The 23851-nt window shown below is 37.8% G+C and overlaps 3 protein-coding genes across 5 annotated transcripts; all 3 read left to right on the top strand.

The window, feature by feature from the left end:
* Window positions 1-3797: 3797 nt before the first annotated feature.
* LOC136850024 (actin, cytoplasmic-like) lies at window positions 3798-5270 on the top strand. The gene is made up of 2 exons (XM_067123569.1): window positions 3798-3936; window positions 4063-5270. Exon 2 carries the CDS (start codon window positions 4081-4083, stop codon window positions 5209-5211), a length of 1131 nt encoding a protein of 376 aa, XP_066979670.1. The 5' UTR covers window positions 3798-3936; window positions 4063-4080; the 3' UTR covers window positions 5212-5270.
* A 6838-nt stretch (window positions 5271-12108) lies between these two features.
* LOC136850025 (actin, muscle-like) lies at window positions 12109-15413 on the top strand. Its single transcript, XM_067123570.1, has 2 exons — window positions 12109-12174; window positions 14169-15413. The coding sequence occupies exon 2, from the start codon at window positions 14187-14189 to the stop codon at window positions 15315-15317; it is 1131 nt and encodes a 376-aa protein (XP_066979671.1). The 5' UTR covers window positions 12109-12174; window positions 14169-14186; the 3' UTR covers window positions 15318-15413.
* A 3403-nt stretch (window positions 15414-18816) lies between these two features.
* LOC136850026 (actin-57B-like) lies at window positions 18817-23072 on the top strand. 3 transcript variants are annotated; one of them, XM_067123571.1, is made up of 2 exons: window positions 18817-19236; window positions 21802-23072. In XM_067123571.1, exon 2 carries the CDS (start codon window positions 21820-21822, stop codon window positions 22948-22950), a length of 1131 nt encoding a protein of 376 aa, XP_066979672.1. In that variant the 5' UTR covers window positions 18817-19236; window positions 21802-21819; the 3' UTR covers window positions 22951-23072. The 3 variants fall into 3 exon arrangements, with proteins under 3 accessions (XP_066979672.1, XP_066979674.1, XP_066979673.1); XM_067123573.1 differs by having other exon boundaries at window positions 18817-19101; XM_067123572.1 differs by having other exon boundaries at window positions 19230-19274.
* The last annotated feature ends 779 nt before the right edge of the window (window positions 23073-23851 follow it).

Here is a 23851-nt window from a genome sequence, read left to right on the forward strand (position 1 = left end):
TTAGTCCCTCACTCTTGTTAAGAGAATAACGAATATAATTAGAGAATTTTTTATTTTTCCCAAGGGCTCGCGCCTCCCCTGGAAATTGCTGACGTCTCCCCAGGTTAAGAACCACTGGTTTGGGCTAATCATCTTCTTCACCTGATAAGCTTTTCTCAAAGAATTTTCACTTATCTCAGGCGTTACAGTGTTAGACTTCAGTTAACTGGAGTTCTCAGGAGCTTAGCTTCGGTTCATGCTTCAAGTTTCAAGACAATAAAATTCTTACTGGACACATTTACTTCCATGGCTGAATTTGGGTGAAAGTTCAAATTCTGTCTTGAATAAGGCGGATTGTACATATTTTTTTTTTTATGTAAGTTTGCTCTTTCTTTTGCCGTAATAAATAAAAAAAATGAGCCGACGTTTCTTCGGCGCAATAGAATTTTCTTCATTGACGTGGGAGATTTTGTTTGTATTCCAAATTTTGAGCCGCGGTCCATGAAAATCGAAATATTGTTGCCAGATAATGGCTATTACAATTAAATAAAACTACTGAGGCACGGGTCCGGTATGTTCCAAATTGAGGGTGGATGATCAACAATTAACTTTGCAGCAAAAAAGTGCGGACAGAAAAAGTTAAATTATTGAAAAATAAACCTGCATTGACGTAGACATTCTGTTTGTAAAATCTAAAACAAAGATTTAATGAATTCATTAATATGGAATAAAAAAAAAATATGTAAAAAATGAATCCTGTGTGAATTTTGAAGATTTAAAAGATCGAATTCATTATATCGAGACAAAAAATCGAAAATCAAAATGAGTATAGTTAGCGTACCCGAAGATGAAAAGGTCAAATGATCAAAGAGTGCTCTATGTAAATGGTTATTTTACATATTCGCGACGGGAAATATGAATAACGATGAATTTATGCACATGTCCGAACATGAACCAATTTAATTTACGTGTATGCACGTATAGAATTATCAACCATACTCTTGCGTTGGGTTTTAGAGACAGAGAGAGAGAGAGAGAGAGAGAGAGATTACAGCTGGTAAACACACTCTTGCGGATCCCAATGATGTAAAAGTATATCATCGTGTTCCCAGCCCATATGGTTCCCCCTGGAAACTTCTGTTATCCAAGTAAGCCTATGAAGACAGTGGTCCCCGGCAGTTCCCTGCGAAGCACAAGAGTAAGGCTTCATGCATAAATGAGAGCCCAAGACTCCTCCAGAATTCCTGGAGGATTGTCTCTAATACTAAATTGATTTTACTCTAATATTAAAAAAAGGGCACACGCTCCAGTTCTTATTTACTGTAATTCTTCAAAGTGAACGGATCCATGCAACAACCAGTTCTGAGGACACTGGCCCAAGGGACTTGGAGTTTGGCTCGAACTTCAGCCTGAGACTCTAAGATCTGATGAGACGACCGACAGAATAGAACCATTGAGTCCAGGAATCTCATGAAATGGAAGTTAAGTTGCGCAAGCGTGTGTGGATGTGTGTGTGTGTTTCACTTTTAAATAAAGTCAAAATCATTATTACAGCCAACGCTCTGGGGATTCCAGAGACAGCCTAGGGTCCCGATTCTGAAAGTTAAACTCAAGATCTTGAACTTTCTGTTTACTACACCTACATTAGACTTTTTCTTGGACCCCCGGGGGTAGTACGGAATGAGTCTTTCCAGGGCTTTACTGGGGAACCCTGGGTACTCAGGGAGATGATTCCTGCTGTTTGGGAGATGGATAATGGATGACGTATCTATACGTCTTCAGAATTTGAAAGATTTAGTCTCGAGTCAGTATTGTAAACAAATTTTAAACTGTAGTAAATATAAATGATATTGGCATTGGTCTCGTTATTTTTAAAAAGTATTAGGTAGACATAATAATCGGATATCAAATTAATTTTTTATTTTGCAGCTTAAATTTCTTATTGTAAAATGTTCCGCTTCTTGAAGATCACCGTTATAGTTTTCATATATATATATATATATATATATATATATATATATATATATATATATATATATATATATATATATATATATATATATATATATATATATATATATATATATATATATATATAGATATATATATATATGTGTGTGTGTATGTAAATATATATGTGACATACAAACATATATGTGACACACACATATATATATATATATATATATATATATATATATATATATATATATATATATATATATATATATATATATATATATATATATATATATATATATATATTTGGAAAACTGCAACGGAGATCTTCAAGATTCTGAGCATTATATTACAAAAATTTTAATTGCAAAATAAAATTTAGATTTGATTTCGGACTATTGTACATGTACATATATATATGTGTGTGTATATTTATATGTATATAGATATACATATACATAAATAAACCATGCAGCAGTAAGTCAACGTCAAATAACCAGTAGTTAACCATTTCGGCGTTGTCTGAGAAAAAAAAAAACCAGAGTCCGTCATCTTGGCATTTTGCGCAACCTATTGAGTCAGTGTCTTTTCATCTTTTCTCCCGTGAAACTTGGAAACCAAATCCCTTCTTCGGTGTTCCTGCAGAAACTTGGAATCCCATCATTCAAGATGTAGGTATATATATATATATATATATATATATATATATATATATATATATATATATATATATATATATATATGTGTGTGTGTGTGTGTGTGTGTGTGTGTGTGTGTGCAAGTGTATAAATTATTGCATAGACTAACTTATATCCAAGCATCATACTTGAATCTCCACTCATTCTCCAGTCACACTGCTTTTGGCATGTAAGAAATCTACAGTATTCCTCGCTGCTCGGAATAGAGTCTTTAAGAAACCGTTAAAATTCCTAGAACGTCTGTGCTTAAGAATTGAGGACAATGATAAGCCTGCATTCCTAAGGCTATTAGCCTTGAACTACTATACTACCACTACTACTTGGGCCTAACGCTAGATAACAGTTTTCTTTTTTTTATTGCGCATGTAAACAAAATCTTCCCAATGGCCCAATGAGAAAGTAGCATTTTCGGGATTACCTGTGTTGGCAACGCTTTCGGAATAGTTCTTAGGGAAGCGAAATTGTTAAAGAGTCCTTTTTACGAGGGGCAAATGTTAGTTTCTATAGATCATATATTTTTCATGTGCATAACCGGTCGAGTATTCTGAATTCAGTAGACATTTTAGTTTTGTGTTAATGCGGAAATGAGTTAATATATTTTTTCTGAAAGGGATTACTCTAACAAAATGTATGTATTTTTCAATGTCATATTTATTTTTTTATTTTTTCTAACTCTGTGACTAAAGAAATATTTTGAATGTGTGAACTTCTTTTGGGGTTTTATATCAGCTACGGCAACAAGTAACCACTGGCGATGCCACGAAAACGCCCCTAGCACTTTAAACCGCGATCAGAAGTATAAAAGTTTTGGCTTGTTTTGATTCGATAAAAAATAATCCCCAGTTCTGGGAAACCGAGTCGAGAGAGGGACTGGGGTAAGAGGACACTCCAACACTTGATACTGGCGGAAGTGACGCAGTTGGCTGGTCACTGAATAGTTCTTGTCCGTGTGGGTTTCTGGGTTCAGCGCTTATTCTTCACTTGTTTGGTGGCCTTGCAAACGACGTGCTTTCGCGAATAAGTCTAACCTTCTGCCGCGATGACGATTTGACTGAGGAGTCAACGCTTGGCATAAATTCGACGCGACCACCTCGTCGTGCGGGACAGAAACAAATAAAACGTGACACGCTAGTCAGGACAGTAACGAAACACGTGACGATCGCTTGAAGCCCTTACCAAAGTATCTTCTCTCTCTCTCTTTCAGACTTTGGCGCTCTTCGGAGTATAAAGTTGGGCCGTTCCCGCGCTGGCCTCTCAGTCTTACCAAGGTAACCTCGCAGTTTGCTGATCCTATTTTCAGGTGGCTTTGACTCTCGTCACACTTGTGTGTTGGGAAATGATAAACAACCAGTGAAATAAAGAAAAATGATGAAATGTCTGTGTATGAAATCTAAACAGATGATTTCTTTCTTGTTTTCTTTTGCAGGCTCTTGGGCTTTTCAAGATGGATGACGAATGCGCGCTGGCGTTGGTTATCGACAACGGCTCGGGAGTGGTCAAATCTGGCTTTGCTGGAGATGACGCCCCCCGTGCCGTCTTTCCGTCCATCGTAGGGCGCCCCCGTCATCAGGGCATCATGGTGGGCATGGGCATCAAGGATGCCTACGTAGGGGAGGAAGCCCAGTGCAAGCGAGGCATCCTGACTCTCAAATACCCCATCGAACACGGCATCATCACCAACTGGAACGACATGGAGAAGGTATGGCACCACAACTTTTACAATGAGCTGCGCGTTGCTCCCGAGGAGGCCCCTGTCCTCCTGACTGATGCCCCAATGAACCCCAAAACCAACAGAGAGAAAATGACGCAGATCATGTTCGAGTCCTTCACCGTCCCCGCCCTGTACGTGGGCATTCAGGCCGTCCTTGCCCTCTACGCTTCAGGTCGTACCACCGGCATCGTTATGGACTCGGGCGACGGCGTCACTCACACCTGCCCAATCTTCGAGGGGTACGCCCTACCTCATGCCATCTGTCGTCTTGACCTCGCCGGTCGAGACCTGACTGACTACCTGATGAAGATCATGACCGAGCGAGGCTACTCCTTCACCACTACCGCCGAGCGCGAGATCGTGCGAGACATCAAGGAGAAGCTCTGCTACATCGCCCTCGACTTCGAACACGAGATGACAGTCGCCTCCACCTCCGCGTCCCTGGAGAAGTCCTACGAGCTTCCAGACGGTCAGATCATCACCCTGGGAGACGAACGCTTCCGCGGGCCCGAGGCCATGTTCCAGCCGTCCTTCCTGGGCATGGAGGCGATTGGCATGCACGAACTCATCCACTACTCCATCATGCGATGCGACATCGACATCAGGAAGGACCTGTTCTCGAACATCGTCCTGTCTGGGGGCACGACCATGTACCCGGGCATGGGAGACAGGATGCTGAGGGAGATCGTGTCCCTCAGCCCTCCTGTTCTTAAGGTCAAGATTATCGCTTCCCCGGAGAGGAAGTACTCCGTCTGGATCGGCGGTTCGATCCTGTCCTCTCTATCCACATTCCAGGAAATGTGGATCACGAAGGAGGAATACGAAGAGTCCGGCCCCAGTATCGTTCACAGGAAATGCTTCTAAATGACGTAGCCTTTATTTAAGATGGATTGTTTATTTTCTAATAAAGCCCTATTTTTGTATGATGAATGTTATTTACCCTATGTTATTCATTTGAGATATAATGATGTAGAATCACATTCGGCTCTGTATACTAGCACATAGATATACATACGCACAAATATATATATATGTATATTTAATATATAAATATATGCATATATATGTACATACACAATATATATATATAAATATATATATATATATATATATATATATATATATATATATATATATATATATATATATATATATACAGTATATATACATATATATACATATGTGTAACAATAACAAATCATGTACACATGCTCACATAACACATGCAAAGAGATCAGGAAGTACAAACACAACACAAAGGTTGTTTCTTGCTTGTAATATTTTGCTTATACAACCTGTTTTTAAGTAAATAGTCTCAACAGAAAGGGAGCAAAAAAAGGTCTGTCTTTTCCTCATGTACTAAATTTTCCTTTCTGAAGGACATATTGAGGGTAAGTTGATTTCCTAAGTATAACGCATACATGTTGAAAGATAGCCAAGCAGTGGATGTATACATTTGTGTTCTCTCTCTCTCTCTATCTCTCTCTCTCTCTCTCTCTCTCTCTCTCTCTCTATATATATATATATATATATATATATATATATATATATATATATATATATATATATATATATATATATATATATATATGTGTGTGTGTGTGTGTGTATATATATTTTTTTTTCTTCGAAAATGAATGTAGCATTTCTTCATATAATGAAAATAAAGTCTCCAAATGTTATAGAAAACAAGTTGGCCAAAATTCTAGCCCCACTCCTCCCTTTGCAATAAACCCTCTCACTCCCAAAGAAGTTAGCACAAGCAAAGCAACGCCAGCAAGAAATGAGCGCGTGAGCCCAGCGCTGACTTGGTCTAATGCAACAGAAGAACACGAAAACGATCACAAAAAGCGGAAGAAGAAGAAAGAGAAGAAAGAAGAAGAGGCAGATGATTTGGGTCATTTCCAACTGGTGGGAAGTTGAGAATCCTACTCTTTCGTTGCTTTTGTGCAGATCTCTCAGGTAACATAATTTCACCAGCAGATGCCGGATGGGCAAACCCCCAACTAGCAGTTAAGACTGCTAGCAAACGAGCTTACTAGCAACTAATGCTCAATAATTAGCTAATGAAGCTTGCTCAGGAGATAAGGAGATTACTGAGTGATTATTATTATTATGAAAAATAGCAATATAAGCCAGGAAAATAAGGTAGATAGTGCATTATGCTTTAAGGTAGCATCACAGCATTTCTTAAACTGACCAAACTAGGACTAGCTAGCAAATAAACTTACTAGAAACTAATGCCACCTAAGCTCGCTCAGAAGATAAGGAGGTTACTAAGTGATTATTATTATTATTATATAAACAGCGGTATAAGACAGGAAAATCAGGTATATGGCACATATTGCTTTGTAGTAGCAACACAATATTTCTTAAACTGACCATACTTGCTTCAGTGACACTGACAGAAAGACTGGCCGGTTAGATTATCATTCGTACTAATTCTCGTCATTGAATTGTAGGCCGATTTTGATCCGTTAAAAAGATTTACCGTTTGTAACCAGAAATGGAGTAAGAAGAATCGAGGGAAGGAGGGCGAGAGAAACAGCGAGAGACGCATGTATGAAAAAAGGAGAATAACAGGAGATAGAAAACAACTGAGAAATAGTGCGAGTGACGAGACAGAGTGAAGATTGGAAGTTCATGATCGCCAACGTCTTGGGAGACGGTTCTTTTTTTAGTGAAATTCTGTTTCATTTCTTATGCAAGTAATTGATTACCTATTACCGATTCCTAAGACCTTGCAATTTATTTTAGATTGTTATAAAGAAGTTAGTTTCATAATCATAAGACCCCAAATAATACTTTAAGAGAACAGGGACAGCTCAATTTCAGCACCATATGTCAAACAAAATAATTTCAGACATTTGAACTTAAACAATTTCAATGACACTATGTTACATAGGATAATTTCAGACAACTGAAGTCAGTAAATTTAAGTACTATGAGATCACATGAAATAATTCAGATTAACTGAAATCAATAGCTTCTGCACCATTAGGTCACTTAAAATGATTTCGGACAAGTGAAATTAGTCAACTCTAGTACCACAGTCACCCAAAGAATTTTTTCCGAACAAGTGAATCTTAGTAATTGTGGTATTATGAAGCCACAGAAAACAATTTCGAACAAATAAGCTTCCTTTTCGTGGTCTTGTGCCTTATCGCCATCTGGCTGTAGCTATAAAGACCTCATTCCACCAAATGATAGCCTCGATGAAGGATGATATGTCAGTGTCAATAGTTATACGTTGCTTGTCAGTCATCTGAGCCTGTCAGGGAGGTCATCAATGTGAAAAATGCCTCTCATTTATTGTTTCTCGTTCATCATTTTGGTTTTTAATTATTTCAATTTCATCACCTCTTTCTTTTCGTTGTCCTTCTGCACATTTCATTCATGGTCTTTGTAATTCAATATTCACGACAGTGTGGCTTGATATTTTCACCCAATTCTTTCTCTTTTTATATACAAAGTGGCAAAATGAACCAATTCAGATTAACTGATTGTATACACGTTCATCAGGATATCACAACAAGTTCAGCACGAAACAAAGAAACGAGTCAAATAAAGAAGTTTTATTTGGGATTCTTGGAGCTTCTGATTACCATTTCACCAGAACTACTCATATTTAAAACAGAGAGAGAGAGAGAGAGAGAGAGAGAGAGAGAGAGAGAGAGAGAGAAGAGCAATGTAATTGGAAATGCGTCACATCAGACTTTCACCGATACATCATAAAGGTTACATGCGATCACAAGACAGTTGCTGTGCATGAGTGTTAAACAAGTCACTACTGAACCTTACTTGAACTTATCTTCCGTTACAGGAGCTTAACAACAAAACTTCACGATCTAATGCTGAAACCCTAAGCTATTAGTTATACAAATCCAGAAGACACTGATTAAAGTAGAAAAGCTTGTCACCAGGGAAATTAATGTTATGAAGGAATAATCAATCTGGCTAGCCTTGAGTTCCTGACACCAGTACAGTTTCTGTGGTACCGCTAGACCTGACATGTACTGTACATCGAGGTAAACACAGTGTTGCAGTCTTGCTCGATCTCAGACGCTGAAGGGCTCCCTAAGGGCACTGTATTTGTGTATTCCAGTTCAAAAGTTAACCATGCATTGATATTTACATCAAGATACAGCAAACTGGGAAACGCAACACAGTGATGCAGTCGATCTCAGACGCTGTAGGGCTCCTAAAAGCATTATATTTGAGCATGTATTTGAGCAATCCAATTGAAAAGTAAATCATGTATTGATGTTTAGATGAAAACACAACAAATAAGGAAACATGTTTCCTTTCTTTAAGTGCACAAAAGTTAGTCATCAAGTCACATATCATAGAGCTGACTCATTTCATGCAAAGTAAAGGTGACATTGAACTTATTGTGTGAAAATATAAGTCTTGAGACGCAGCTTTTAAATAACCAGTGGTGTTGAATGTTGTCAACAGATGCCATGAGGTGAATTATGGTCACTTAATATCTCAGCTGATCCTGTCAGCTAAGGTGTCATGCTGAAAGTATGTCAAATGGGCAGGATTTCCACTTTGTTCTTGAAATGGCATTACAAGGGCAATACGGAACTATGAGAGAGAGAGAGAGAGAGAGAGAGAGAGAGAGAGAGAGAGAGAGAGAGAGAGAGAGAGAGATTTTATGAATAATTTCCAGGCTATTGTATTCTTATTCTTAAGAAGAGAGAGAGAGAGAGAGAGAGAGAGAGAGAGAGAGAGAGAATTAAAAAATGTGAATATTGCCTGAATAGTTTCACCCTGGTGAGGTGGAAATTACCTCGCCAGTGTATTCCCGTTCTTAAGGAGAGAGAGAGAGAGAGAGAGAGAGAGAGAGAGAGAGAGAGAGAGAGAGATAAGTAAATACCAAAATACCACCTAATGTTACTGGCTGGTAACATCCAGTTTCACACATTTAACATCACTGCGCAGCAACAACACGAAGGTCAAATTTCAGTTGTCAAGAAAAAAAAAACCTCTGTTTTGATCCTGACAACACCGCCTTTGGCTCGCCGCTCCACATAACCAGCTTTCATACCATGAGGCAATCTAAGTCTTTATGACTTGGCGGTCGCCATTTTAAATACACGGAGGAAAGGAAATCGTCACATTCATCTTCTGTGGTGCCACAAGACGACGGGAGGAAGATCTCGTTGTGTGTGGTTATAAAGATTTAATTGGACGGCTCTTGAAGATTAGGTTATGTTTTCTCGTCTTGCTTGGGTTGGGGACGACCTGGATTTTGTGGTATTTACAGAATTTCTTCAGCAACGAAACAATATTATTGTTGTAGATACACTTATTAATATATATATATATATATATATATATATATATATATACACATATATGCATATATATATATATATATATATATATATATATATATATATATATATATATATATATATATACACATATATGCATATATATATATATATATATATATATATATATATATATATATATATATATATATATATATATATATATATATATATATATACATACAATATATATATACAGTATATATATACATACAATATATATATATATATAGGCCTATATACATATACATATAAATGATAAATTGTAAATTAGAACATTCGACAATGAAGGTGCGTTCCGCATGGTACTCAACCTTCTGTCATTGTATATTTCGCCCCCTCATACATGTTGCAACATTACTAACCCTTAAATATGATCTTTTGTCTTCAATCGTGAAGCCCACGCACGTCTTCTCTTCGCCAGATTACCTGCATTAATAGTAACGAATCATCAGCAAGAAATGAAACTGCTTTCCACTTCAGTAGGGGAATGACAAATGGGCATCAAGCAGTGTATTGCAGGGGGCAAAATAACAGTTTTGCTCAGCGTGAAAGCTCGTGGTCCTTATTCATAAAGGTATACAAAATGGAAATAAAGTAAAGTCATTTCTAAAATGAGACATTTTGTCATCCCAATAATAATAAGCAAAGGGTTATTCGGTCTTCAAAAAATTTGCAAGTTTAGTACAGACTATTGAAGTATAAGACTTTGATAGAAAAGTGGTTTCGTCAATAAAAGACACCACAAATGAGGGTTTGACTCACAGTTTTCTTCTGTTTCTTTATCTGCAAATTTAAGTAAAATGAATTTTTTTGGTTCGTTCAACATGGAGCCATTTTTGTCATTAATTTTTGCCTTGGCAGAAGGAATCTTTACTTACTAAAGGAGCATCTGAGGCATTTCATGACAAAATTAAAGTGATCAGTTTTAGATCGACCAAAAAATGGACCCTTAATAATAAGCATCAATAAAGCAACATATCAAATAAATAGACAAACAAATATTCAGAAAAACTGAACTACGAAAAATGAAGAGAAGGCTCAGCACCAATGGCTCTAATTCCAAGAACTTCCATCTTTTGAATAAATATTCTAATTACAAATTTTCTAAGTGATGTCGCTGTTAGGGCTTTGCGCTTTGAAGTTAAGGTTAATTAGAAAAGCAGAATATAATTACCACTGTACAACAAATTCTCCTAATCAAGTGGAATTTCATTTTCTCAATAACAATGTAGACTGTTTACACCAGAAATCCATGACAATCTAACGCTCACCTGACTTTTCGTGAAGTCCTTAAACAGTAGCCCTTGCACTAATGTATGTTAATCAACATCAGGTTAAATTTGACGAGAGATCTGACATATTCGCCGGTTTCTTAAGGGTAACTTTTAACGTGAATTGCACGCTAGACAGTGAATCCTAGCCTAACCCATCCTAAGGTGCCTTATCTAGAAAACTGTTACCCTCCTTGCAGTCGGTGTTTCTTGAAATGACATCGGAGCTTTAGCCCAATTTTATAAACATCTATTACACGATCGATTTGCATTTCAAAATTCTTTCGTTCAGGATCTTATGGCAAAATCTTAGTAGTTACTGGAAAAAAATTATTTTATTCAAAATGAAAATCGATAGAAATGTAAGAGGAACCTAACTAATGTTAGTACCAAAATGATTTATATAAGGAAACAAAGAGGTAGTTGAAGAATTAATTGTTATGAATTCGAAAAAAGATGCTAAGCTTTCTGTTATTAGAAATGTTCTTTCTGGTGTAGCTGAATTATGGAGAATCAATTAATGTCATTACAAAGAGCAAAGAACTCAGTAATCGCACGACTCAAGCAAGAGACTTTATTCTTTTTCATTCCCTCCAACGGTCACTGGAAGCAAAGAGTTTAGTACAAAAAAGAAGCATAAACAAAGCAAGGCACTTTTCCTGGGTAAATATGCAATCAATCACCCAAGTTTTAGGAAAGATAAATTTTCTACGATTCGCTCCAATCAGCGAAGAAATTAGTAAACAGACATTATGAGTACGAGACGTCTTCATCCTTGAAGTAACGAAATGCAATCTCTCACAGGTTCTTCCTTCAACCAACGAAGAACAGCAAACATACTTTTCAATGAAGAAAGATTGACGGATGTGTACAATTTAGGACAACACTCTCAAGATCACCTGACTACAACCTCTACGGTCAGCAATGCGAACGCGTGGGAGAATAATTCCTTCTTCACTTGTACCTTTCATTCTTCTCCCTTTTTTCTCAGGTATCGGATGCCTGGGTCATCTCGCCATATGTTTTGTATTGCATCCAAAGGAGCCGAAAAACAGAATATCTCACTTCTGAAATATGCCATTCTATTTTGAAGGGTGATGGTGGGCGTCATGTATAAATACATAACGTTGCTCCCTCATACTTCTAGTATAAATACATAACGCTGGTCCCTCATACTTCTAGTCTACGTCAGGCTCTCGGATAACAAAGGCGTGAGTTGTGATTGCAAACATAACGTCTCGAGTTTTGCTTGCAGGAATAACAGAAAGAGGGTCTCTGCCAGTTGATGTTCTCTGTTTGTTGAGGACTGAACCCTTGAAAGATTTTATTTTGTTGCTTCCGGTGTTTGCTTGCAGGATTAACGCGAAGAAAGTCTCCTGCTTAGGTCATCAGTTTGCTAGCTTCTTTTGCTGACTGAAAGGGACACGTGGAATTGGTGATTGCTTGCAGATATTTGTGAAAAATCATTTTGGCTTCAGCAATCTGTGCTCTAACCTCTTTGTTGCTTGAAGACAGGACTTGTGAAAGGTTTGTTTTGTTGCTTTTGTGATTGCTTATGAGAATAACAACAAAGAACGATCTTTCGCTTGGGACGCCATTTACAGAGTTCTTCTCTGCCTGAAGAGGGCCTATGGCAGGTTTTTGTTTATCGCTATTCGTGCATTTGGTCAGGACCGAAGACTCTTTCTCTATAGATCTCTAAGCTAATAACTGAGTCAGTTTAGTAACTGACTAAATGACTGATTTCACTGATTAAGGTTTTAATAGAAAACTGGGGCAACAACAACCTTGGTCATGGATGTCGGATAATACCAAATTCGAAATTAAGAGATGCCCACTCACTCAATCCACTGGTTAATAAGCCTCAATGATTTCTATTGCATGTTCCATCAACGACAATTTTTTTTAAAGTATTAGTTTAGCAATCATACGCTCAACCCTTACCTCTCATCCGGACTTTAAACCGGAATTACGTAAACGAGCTTGTTGGAACGCACTACGCACGCTGGAACCTGGGGCTGCTGTCTCCCTTGCTCTCCCGATCCCCCACCTACCGCCCCACCCGGGTCGGACAAACTGGTTTGCAGGGAGTGGGTGGCTGTGTCATGTCTCCCCTAATGTTACCCGAGGGAGGACAAACAAAGTCCACCCGGATTTTAATATATAGATGAAACAGTCATTGTTTAGCAGGCATATGCAGTGAAAAAGTGTTCCTTTATCCTCGCTACCTGCTTGTTTTCATTATTATGGTAATGGTTTTGACATTAGTTAATTCCCAGTCCTTAGAGATTGATACTGTCGTTACTAATTCCAATTACCAATTCTTAATATTACAGGAAAATATAAATATAAATCTTTTTAAATCTGAAAATATTTAGGGTTTTATTATTAATATTATTATCCACAGTGCTTAATTAGGAAGCTTATACCTCTTTTTAAAAGGTAAAGTTAGTCATACTTTTTATAGCTTTCTTGGTTTGAAGCAACGACGAGTAACTGTTTACAGCAACTCTGAAGGAGGATTCAGAGTGTCATTCTTTGTTAAATAGATTAAAAAATGAAGTGCATTTTTGTTCGCCTGTCACAGTATTCTAAAAGCTGCTTCAGTGTGATTGCAGTACATGCAATATATATATATATATATATATATATATATATATATATATATATATATATATATATATATATATATATATATATATATATATTTATAAATATATATATACATACATACATATAGACATATGTACATATACACATATATATATATATATATATATATATATATATATATATATATATATATATATATATATATATGTATGTATATATATATGTATAACATCACCAACAATGAAGAAATATTTGGTTAATATATTACATTTTATTTCAAAATAAAAAAAAACAAAGTTTTTTTTCTCTCCTTATAAAGTAACGGCTGATGAATTGACTGATTGTTCTAAGTCATCTGTCGTCGTTACGGCAGAAAATGATGACATGTTTTTCTGGACTCTAAGAAATATTTCACAGGTGTTTCCTACTACTCATTTATTTGTATTAGGGAGAATTACGAAATGATTTTCAATCATTAGTGGATTCAAACTAATCTTGTTAAAATTAGTAAACTGCGTCAATTAGCTGAATATATCAGCATGACAGGAAGTTGTTGACATTGCAGAAATCTTATTTCTTTATTTCTTAACAGATCATCTAGAACATCACAATGTGCGACGACGACGCATGCGCCCTGGTCGTTGACAACGGCTCTGGAATGGTTAAGGCCGGGTTTGCAGGGGATGACGCCCCCCGCGCCGTCTTTCCCTCCATCGTGGGCCGTCCTCGTCACCAGGGTGTGATGGTCGGTATGGGTCAGAAGGACGCCTACGTCGGCGATGAGGCCCAGAGCAAGAGAGGTATCCTCACCCTCAAGTACCCCATCGAACATGGCATCATCACCAACTGGGACGACATGGAGAAGATCTGGCATCACTCCTTCTACAACGAACTTCGCATCGCCCCCGAGGAATCACCAATCCTCTTGACGGAGGCTCCTCTCAACCCAAAGGCCAACCGTGAAAAGATGACTCAGATCATGTTTGAGACTTTCAACACGCCGGCAATGTACGTAGCCATACAGGCCGTGCTCTCCCTCTATGCTTCTGGTCGTACCACTGGAATCGTCCTGGATTCCGGAGATGGCGTCTCTCACACAGTTCCGATCTATGAAGGATATGCTCTGCCCCACGCCATACTGCGTCTCGATCTCGCCGGTAGAGATTTAACAGCATACTTGATGAAGATCATGACTGAGAGAGGCTACTCTTTCACAACCACGGCCGAGAGAGAAATCGTTCGGGACATCAAGGAGAAGCTGGGCTACGTGGCGCTCGATTTCGAAAGCGAGATGAGCGTCGCTGCAGCTTCTTCTTCTTTGGAGAAGTCTTACGAACTTCCTGACGGTCAGGTCATCACCATCGGTAACGAAAGGTTCAGGGCGCCTGAAGCCCTCTTCCAGCCTTCCTTCCTGGGGATGGAGTCGGTTGGCATACACGAAACTGTCTTCAATTCCATCATGCGGTGCGATATTGATATCAGGAAGGATCTCTACGCCAACAATGTGCTCTCTGGTGGTACCACCATGTACCCTGGTATTGCTGACAGGATGCAGAAGGAGATCACTAACCTGGCTCCTTCCACCATCAAGATCAAGATCATCGCTCCTCCTGAGAGGAAGTACTCCGTCTGGATCGGTGGCTCCATCTTGGCGTCTCTGTCCACCTTCCAGGCCATGTGGATCACCAAAGAGGAATACGATGAGTCTGGACCTGGAATCGTACACCGCAAGTGCTTCTAGGTGGAAAAGGGACATAAAATCCTGAAGCGTGTTGTTCATTTTTTCTGTTATTTTATATTGATGTTATCCGGTATGAAATAAAATTGTGTATGCTGTTTTAGTACTTTTCTCTTCCAGTAAATTAATCTGGAATAGGTCTTCTCATGGGTCAATAGTTTTAGGCCGATAGAACTTATCTGGCTTATGAGTATGGTCTTTGTTACTAGAGTACATTCGCTAAATAAGAAGAAACGGTAAAAAAAAATGACTCTTCTCATGTAATTGAAATGTTATTCAAAAGTCACGAACTCATGAGCATTATGAATATGAGTTAACATAGGCCGTTACAAAGTCCTTGGCAAATATATTATTCAATTTAGTGATGATAAAAAAATAAAATTCACAAGTGAAGAGTTCTGGAATAATTTAGATATAAAAGTTTACCACTGATTTACCCATTCCACTTAACCAGGAATTGAGATCCATTATAAAAATTAAGTCATCTAACAAAAAATCTAAGTTTAAGAGTAATTGTAATACTGTACGGATATTATCTTTAAATCACTTTACTGTAAGAACAGTAATTTAACTTTGATATTTTCTGGATGCGATTCCAGAAGGAACGTTCTCCAAGAACTCACATCACGCCACAACCTAGAGCGTGTATATATACATACTGCTACACCATGTATCACTTACATTCACACAAGCTTGCTCGTAAACAAGCAGTCACTCACATACACACATGTATTACGTTTTTATTTAAAGCCTTTAAAGAGCATTTGAAACTAGGTAAAAAAAAAATGACAAGTAAATATAACTTTTCAACTTGCTCAGAAATTAAATTTGACATACAAACTTCATTATCCCTGGCAGGTGATTCAGACCCCTCTTTATAAAGTTACTTTGGCAACAAGTGACGGTGTTTTCGTCCGTCTATCAAAACAAGCGCTAAAAGCCACAGCTGTTATTACTCCACGTCAGGTTCCTCTCTGCCCCAATTAAACTCTAAATCTCGACGCGTGCGGCCGATGACCCACACCTGAGAATATTAAATCGTCAAAAGTAAATAAATCCCAGAGCGAAAGAAATCGAGTATTTATGCGATCAGTGATAGCCAGGGAGTATATTAAGACGGGTTAGTGGGGATTGTAAGTGGGTGGTTACCTCGGTGTTAAGTTATCGAGGTCTGTTTGTGACAAAAAGCTTAGTGCTCTTTTTTTTCTGGTCCTTTTTAGGAATTTAAAGAAATGCTTCTGGTCACTCGTTGTAACCTGTCCCTTATACCTTCTTAAAAACTACGATATATTTGTCTCTGTATCTTATATAACCAACAGGCCTTGTTTCTCAAGCTTTTATAGCTCAATACAGTCTTGTATACCAAACAGTGTTACCAAATTTGACAGCTACCAGTGTTCAAGACTTCATTCTGATTCTATGAGGACAGTGACGATAGGTAAAAATGCGTTGGAAATATATGGAGAATTTGAGCCGATGTGTTTTCTCCTAATTTGATAGTTACAAATAATTAACAAAAAAATATTTGTATTTCAGTGGCGTCGCGACGTAATTTTACAAAACTTTCTTTTGAACGTAAAATAGATTCAGAAAAGAGGTAATGAAAGTCGTCACTCCCCAGAAAGAGAATTTAAAATCACCATCGCTGAAGCTTTCTAGATTTTATCATGGTTAAAATGATTATCCTGTAACTAATCGCGGTGAATAAATAATCCTTTCGGGTAAGATTTTGCTTACTTTTACACCATTTTAAGGCAAAAATATAACTTCCTCCGTATTCAAAGGGGATAATTCTTCCTCGCTTGACTCCTAAAATAAGGGGATTCACCTCACCTTGACTCTCTCTCTCTCTCTCTCTCTCTCTGATGGCAACAGTGAGCTCAGTCACTCAGAATACTTGTTTTATGACTATTTTATCGGTTGCTCCGTTTCAGTATTACACTTAGTCAAAAGAGTATATTAATTACTGTTTTTGAGTAACCAGCAACTAAAGCAAGAAGTGTAAATTGTCAGTTTAGAGGTTTATGCTTATGTAAAGAAATGCCTATGTACACTGTGTTGATGTATACTGTAATCATGTTGTAAATATTGTAATTCTAAATAATGCAAGTTTAATCCTTTCAATAAAAAGTAAAAAAAAGGGATGACACTTAGTTATACGTTAGGATAAATTTCAAACATTAAAAGACTCTGTCATGAGAGATTATGCGTTGGTCTTTGTCACGTGGCCGGGTGACTGTAACTGAAATTTTGCAACTAACCGTAGTGGTCAGGTGCATCCTGCATCCGTAATGGAAAAACCCGACAGAATATCATTTTTCCAACATTTAGATGCAGCCGACCTAAATGTCAGTTTATCTCTTTTTTTTTTATATTTCACCAAAGTATTCAAAGTTTTGAATACCAAGTTTCGAATTACATTAATATACACACACACACACACACACACACACACACACACACACACACATATATATATATATATATATATATATATATATATATATATATATATATATATATATATATATATATATATATATATATATATATATATATATATATATATATATATAGATTTATATACATATATATGCTCCTACTTTTTTCAAGCAAGCTTAGGATACAGCTGTATTAAAATTGACTAATTCTGTTGTCAATTAAAGTAAATATTTGAAAGTGATTTATCTCAGCACTCAATTTAAGAAAATACATGATTAATGGACTCAATTTAGCTGTCTAATTGAATAAACATATGAAAAATGGATCCAACATAGGTGTCTATTTGAGCGAATTTATGACAAGTGAACTCATTCTGGCCGTCAAATAGAGCCCATATATGAAATATATTGTATACTCCAATGTAAAATTGAAGAAAATACATCAAAAATTTATTCATTCTAGCTGTTTTAGTAAAAACAGTAAATTGAGTTCATTGTAACTAAATTTGATTAACTACTTGCAAAATATATTTGCTTTAGCCATCTATTCTATTAACTGACCTTTCCTTGACATTGTGCTTTTCCAGACCCTCTAGAGTCCATATGTTAACTCCTATATAAAATCGGCAAGATCATTTTCATTCTCTTTGTTTTGGTTCTTCTTTCTTTTATTCTGTTTATCTGTAATTTCCAGATAATTATACAGAGGGATAAAAGAATTCAGAGGAAGAACAGACATGAAACCCTTTAGAAAAAAAAATAGTAAGCATAACAGAGACGAGGACAAAGGAGTGTCACAGACGATACGAAACTGCACGGGTGCATCAAACAGGGCCTCAGAAATGGCTTCACACAACGCAGTTCCACAGGGGCCATTCATTTCTTCATTAGCCCCATCGTAAAGATTTCATTGCCCCCATAACTCGTATCTCGACATCGCACATGTCATCGCGTGGAACTGTGACGAAGAAGAATTTCTCCCGTGTCACTGACGCCCACGAAAAAACCTGAAAGAGGACCTCAGCCCCTCTATATATAGATGTTAAATTTTCCACCCATGTAACTACGGTGGTCTTTTCTAAAAGAGAAGGGTGGCTACAAAGCTCTCTCGCCCCCTAGCAGCCTTTTCAAAGGCTTAACAAGGAGTGGGCGAGGGACCCTCACCAAGCCTTTTCGTTCTCCTGAGGGTGGAGTCCGATGCGGCCCGGCGCCACCGTCTCAAATGAGCGGGAATTTGTTTACATCCGGGTCGTCTTCGACTGGAGGCGATCTAGCGCGGGTCAGGAGTCGTATTTATTTATACCCGAAGAGTGACACATATGATCCACAATCTCTCACCTGCGCGGGTAAATATTACCGTTAATACGCGTTTTGAATGTTGGTTTAGTATCGAGGAAGAGAAGGAGTTGGTATATAAGGTGTTCGGAGGCTCGGCGGGTTCTTAGTGTACTTCAGGCTCAAGCTACATCGCGTCTGTGGAGGTAGAGTGCTGGTGGCGGTGGTGTGTCTCAGTTCTAGTGTGAGATTAGATTAAGATTTATTAGTTTCTTCTGGTGCATTACGTATTCAGGACATATAAAAGTGATGCCTTTAAGGTTTCTAATCGATTTTGAGTCATGGCTTTTCTTGGCATGCGCACAACAAATTCTTGCGAGGTCTGAATCATTGCATCATGTGCTTGGCTGACTGACTGACTGTTTTGGATTACTCCCGTCGGGTTGGTTAGGTCTAACTTGGTGGCCTGAAAACCTACGAGATTTTTTTTTTAAAGTGATACAGTTTTTAATCTTTTCCAGTTCCTTATATGTGGGAGGAACTTAAAACATCTTATTTGATTGATCTTTAAAATCCTTCAGACTCAGTCTAATTTTTTCATATATTTTGCCCCATTTACGCTTTGTTTTGGAGGTGTCATAAGGGCTCCCAACATACCTAGCGACCAAATTAGTACTAGGAACCTGTCACTGAAAATCCTTTTATAGGGTATCCGTTTTTAGTGTCTTCCTAACATGACCAAGATTGAAATGAGAAAAAATAACATCTAGGCAGAAACTGTTTTCATGTATTGGTGTTGGTCAGCAGTCTTGTTTACAAGAGATAAAGCTTAGCAGAAAAATGAAATTACAAATATCATTACTCAAACTCGTAAACTTATCCCTCAAAAAAAGTGTTCTTCCTTTATGAAGATTAATATCAAATTAATATTCAGAAGCAGATATGTCTGAATTCTTACATTTTTATTTTCTTTTTTTAAGGAAAACCTTTGAAAAAAAATCGTTTGCACCACTTCTGAATGCCAACCTGAATGAACAGACACTGACGAAGCTGCAAGAATGACGTCTTACTGATCTCGAAATCTTTTCACTTACACTAATTTAGCTCGCCTAAGATGTTCTGTTGCATAGAGCAGTGGTTCTTAACCAGGGGTGCTCGTACCCCCTAGGGAGTGCAAAGCCGGTTCCTAAGGGGTGCGAGGATGCCTATAAATAATTAAGGAAAAATATATTTTTATATACGCATGTTATTTTTTCTGCAAAAAAAGCAAAAATAAAATAAAATAAAATAATAATAATAATAATAATAATAATAATAATAATAATAATAATAATAATAATAATAATAATAATAATTATTATTATTATTATTATTATTATTATTATTATTATTATTATTATTATTATTATTATTATTATTATTTCAGCAGTTCAGGGGGAGCAAGAACTGACTGCCGATCTGAAAGAGGTGTATACATTAAAAAAAGGGTTAAGAACCACTGGCATAGAGTGTTCTGAAATATTTTTTTAAAACCCTCATAAGTGGGTTTTCCAGTACAGACCCAATCACTGAATGCATAATGGTAATGTATGTGGAGACTACTGGGACGGGCAATCCAGTGTCCTTATCTAGCCCAGACCAAAAGAAGCCAAGGCAAGGAAAGGGATGGAAAAATGGCTGGATGTAACCTCGAGGAGAGTGATAAGTCTGTAGCCTTTTGAGGGATGGAAGCTTATATGACTTTAGGAAAATGAGAACAACAGGTAAAATCCGAATCTTACCCGGTGAGGGGACGAGACAGTTACGGCCTCGTGCGATTCAAGGGTTGATGTGAATGTCTGATTTTTCGTGAATCGTGTTTCTTAAAGTTCTTTAGGTGACATCGTTTGAATGCTTTGTAGAGCTTTTGAGAGAGAGGCATGGGCTAAGTGCTTGGTAGAGCTTTTGACAGGGACATGTGCTAAATGCTTTGTAGAGCTCTTGAGAAAGACATGTGCTCAATGCTTAGTAGAGCTTTGCACAGGGATATGTACTAAACGCTTTGTAAAGCTTTTGAAGGGAACAAATTTTAAAAGCTTTATGGAGCACGATCATGTGGAAAATTCCGTAAAAACACTCCTTTGAGTGTAGGTGTGCTTAACGTTAGAGCTTTCGGAAGCGGGGGGAGATGTTCTCAATGATTTATAGAGCTCTTTAAGGGAATATATACTAAATGCTTTGTAAAGCTCTTGAAGAGAACATGTATTAAATGCTTTGTAGAGCTCTTGGTAGTAACATGTTCTAAATGCTTCGTAGGGCTCTTAAGGCTTGTTCTAAGTGTTTTGCTGAGCTCTTCAGCTGGACATGTGTTGAATGTTTCATATCATGCAGAATATCGCCATTTAAACAATACTTTATTTACATGCTCAACCTAGGAATATAGGGGAACGGTGTAATCCAAAAAAATAATGTACATCTACTAACAAAGAATTTCCTTGTCTTTAAGGAAATGATTCCTCATAGCTCTGGAGCAGTTTGGCAAACTTTTAGTTGTATAAGCGGACCTTTTCCTTCATTGCAACTACAGTGCAGTACTAGGCAACCCTAATTGTGTTTCATATTTTGGACCTGCATTTTGTCATAATATCTTTTCTTTGAATTATGTCTGTTCAGTTAAATATGAATATAATCATTTTTTTGAGGTTCCTCTACCCTTCCTGCAAATATTAAAATTTTTTATGTGTCTTGTATGGTGTACAGTTCAACTAAAAATTAAATTATAATCCTTGCAGGGCTCTCATTAGGCAGCCATGTGTGACGAAGAAGTAACTCCTCTGGTCGTGGACAATGGATCCGGCATGGTCAAAGCCGGCTTTGCCGGGGATGACGCCCCTCGCGCCGTCTTTCCTTCCATCGTGGGTCGGCCACGCCACCAGGGAGTGATGGTCGGCATGGGTCAAAAAGATGCCTATGTCGGTGACGAGGCCCAGAGCAAGCGAGGTATCCTGACTCTCAAGTACCCCATCGAACATGGCATCATCACCAACTGGGACGACATGGAGAAGATCTGGCACCACTCCTTCTACAACGAACTTCGTATTGCACCTGAGGAATCCCCAGTCCTTCTGACCGAGGCCCCACTCAATCCAAAAGCAAACCGGGAAAAAATGACCCAGATAATGTTCGAAACCTTCAACACCCCTGCCATGTACGTAGCTATTCAAGCTGTTTTGTCACTCTATGCCTCAGGCCGTACCACTGGAATCGTCTTGGACTCTGGGGATGGCGTTTCACATACCGTTCCAATCTACGAAGGATATGCTCTGCCACACGCCATCCTTCGTCTTGATTTGGCTGGACGTGATTTGACCGCTTACCTCATGAAGATTATGACTGAGAGAGGCTACTCCTTCACCACCACGGCTGAAAGAGAAATCGTCCGTGATATCAAGGAAAAGCTTTGCTACGTTGCTCTAGATTTTGAGGCTGAAATGAATGTTTCAGCTGCATCATCCACGATCGAGAAGTCCTACGAACTTCCTGACGGTCAGGTCATCACCATCGGTAACGAACGCTTCCGTTGTCCGGAGTCTCTCTTCCAGCCTTCCTTCCTGGGTATGGAATCTGTCGGTATCCACGAGACCGTCTACAACTCCATCATGAGGTGCGACATCGACATCAGGAAGGATCTGTTCGCCAACAATGTGCTCTCTGGTGGTACCACCATGTACCCTGGTATTGCTGACAGGATGCAGAAGGAAATCACTTCTCTTGCTCCTTCCACCATCAAGATCAAGATCATCGCTCCCCCTGAGAGGAAGTACTCCGTCTGGATCGGCGGTTCCATCTTGGCCTCTCTGTCCACCTTCCAGTCCATGTGGATCACCAAGGAAGAGTACGACGAATCTGGCCCTGGTATTGTGCACAGAAAATGCTTCTAAATTCTTGCGAATTTCTTTGATAAAATCGGTTAAAAACAAATGGCATTCAGTGTTTCCATCTGTCATCTTCATGAAATAACATTAATATGATAACAGTGACCCCAATAAAATATTTACATTGATGTGAATATTTATTTACCATTTGTTGTAAAGTGTCAGTAATCTAGCTATATAAGTACGAACCGAGATGGTTGTTAGACCTTTCTTTCTATGTCCCATATCATTATAATTGATAACATTTGTTGTATGATTATTTAAAACCATTTATTATGGATACAGAGGTAAATTTGTACAAGTTCAGCCTCAGAAAGTAGTAATTATTTAAAATATTCATCTACCTGTCTGGACTTAAAGTGAAAGAAAATGTACAAGCAGATTGACACACATGTTTCTTAAAGAGGTATCTCTTGGATGATTAGCTACAAGAAAAGACAAGAATGATTTTACAAAGAGACATAATTAATAACCTAGAAAACCATTACACAAGACAGCTATAGAGAAATGCATGACAAGAATAACCATTCTCAAAGAATGATTAATGAACAAAGAATTCTGTGTTTTGTGAAGTTAAAAGCTTCAGTCAAGACTTAAGCATTACACCTTGGCATAAGTTCAAATGACGCGTGATGAGTAATGCTATGCATATTAAGAGAAAGAGAGAGAGAGAGGGCGGGGAGGGCCACAAGGAAATGTATTTTGGCAAGTCATGAATATATTTCTTACACATTACTCACTCTGAGAAAAGGAAAAATAAACTCAGAAATATTTCAGTTTGACTTTGATACATTTCTAGTTGTGCAGGTATGCCAAATTTGAATTTCCTAATGTACAAGGACATATAAAGGTATGAAATGTTCAAATTATTCATCTAAGAAGTATGAAATAAATGAGAGATTGAAAT

This window comes from Macrobrachium rosenbergii, chromosome 21 (assembly GCF_040412425.1).
Source record: "Macrobrachium rosenbergii isolate ZJJX-2024 chromosome 21, ASM4041242v1, whole genome shotgun sequence".
NCBI lineage: Eukaryota > Metazoa > Arthropoda > Malacostraca > Decapoda > Palaemonidae > Macrobrachium > Macrobrachium rosenbergii.

Coding starts and splice junctions, on each gene's coding strand:
- LOC136850026 (XM_067123571.1), top strand. CDS start 21,820: ATGTGTGACGAAGAAGTAACTCCTCTGGTCGTGGACAATGGATCCGGC.
- LOC136850024 (XM_067123569.1), top strand. CDS start 4,081: ATGGATGACGAATGCGCGCTGGCGTTGGTTATCGACAACGGCTCGGGA.
- LOC136850025 (XM_067123570.1), top strand. CDS start 14,187: ATGTGCGACGACGACGCATGCGCCCTGGTCGTTGACAACGGCTCTGGA.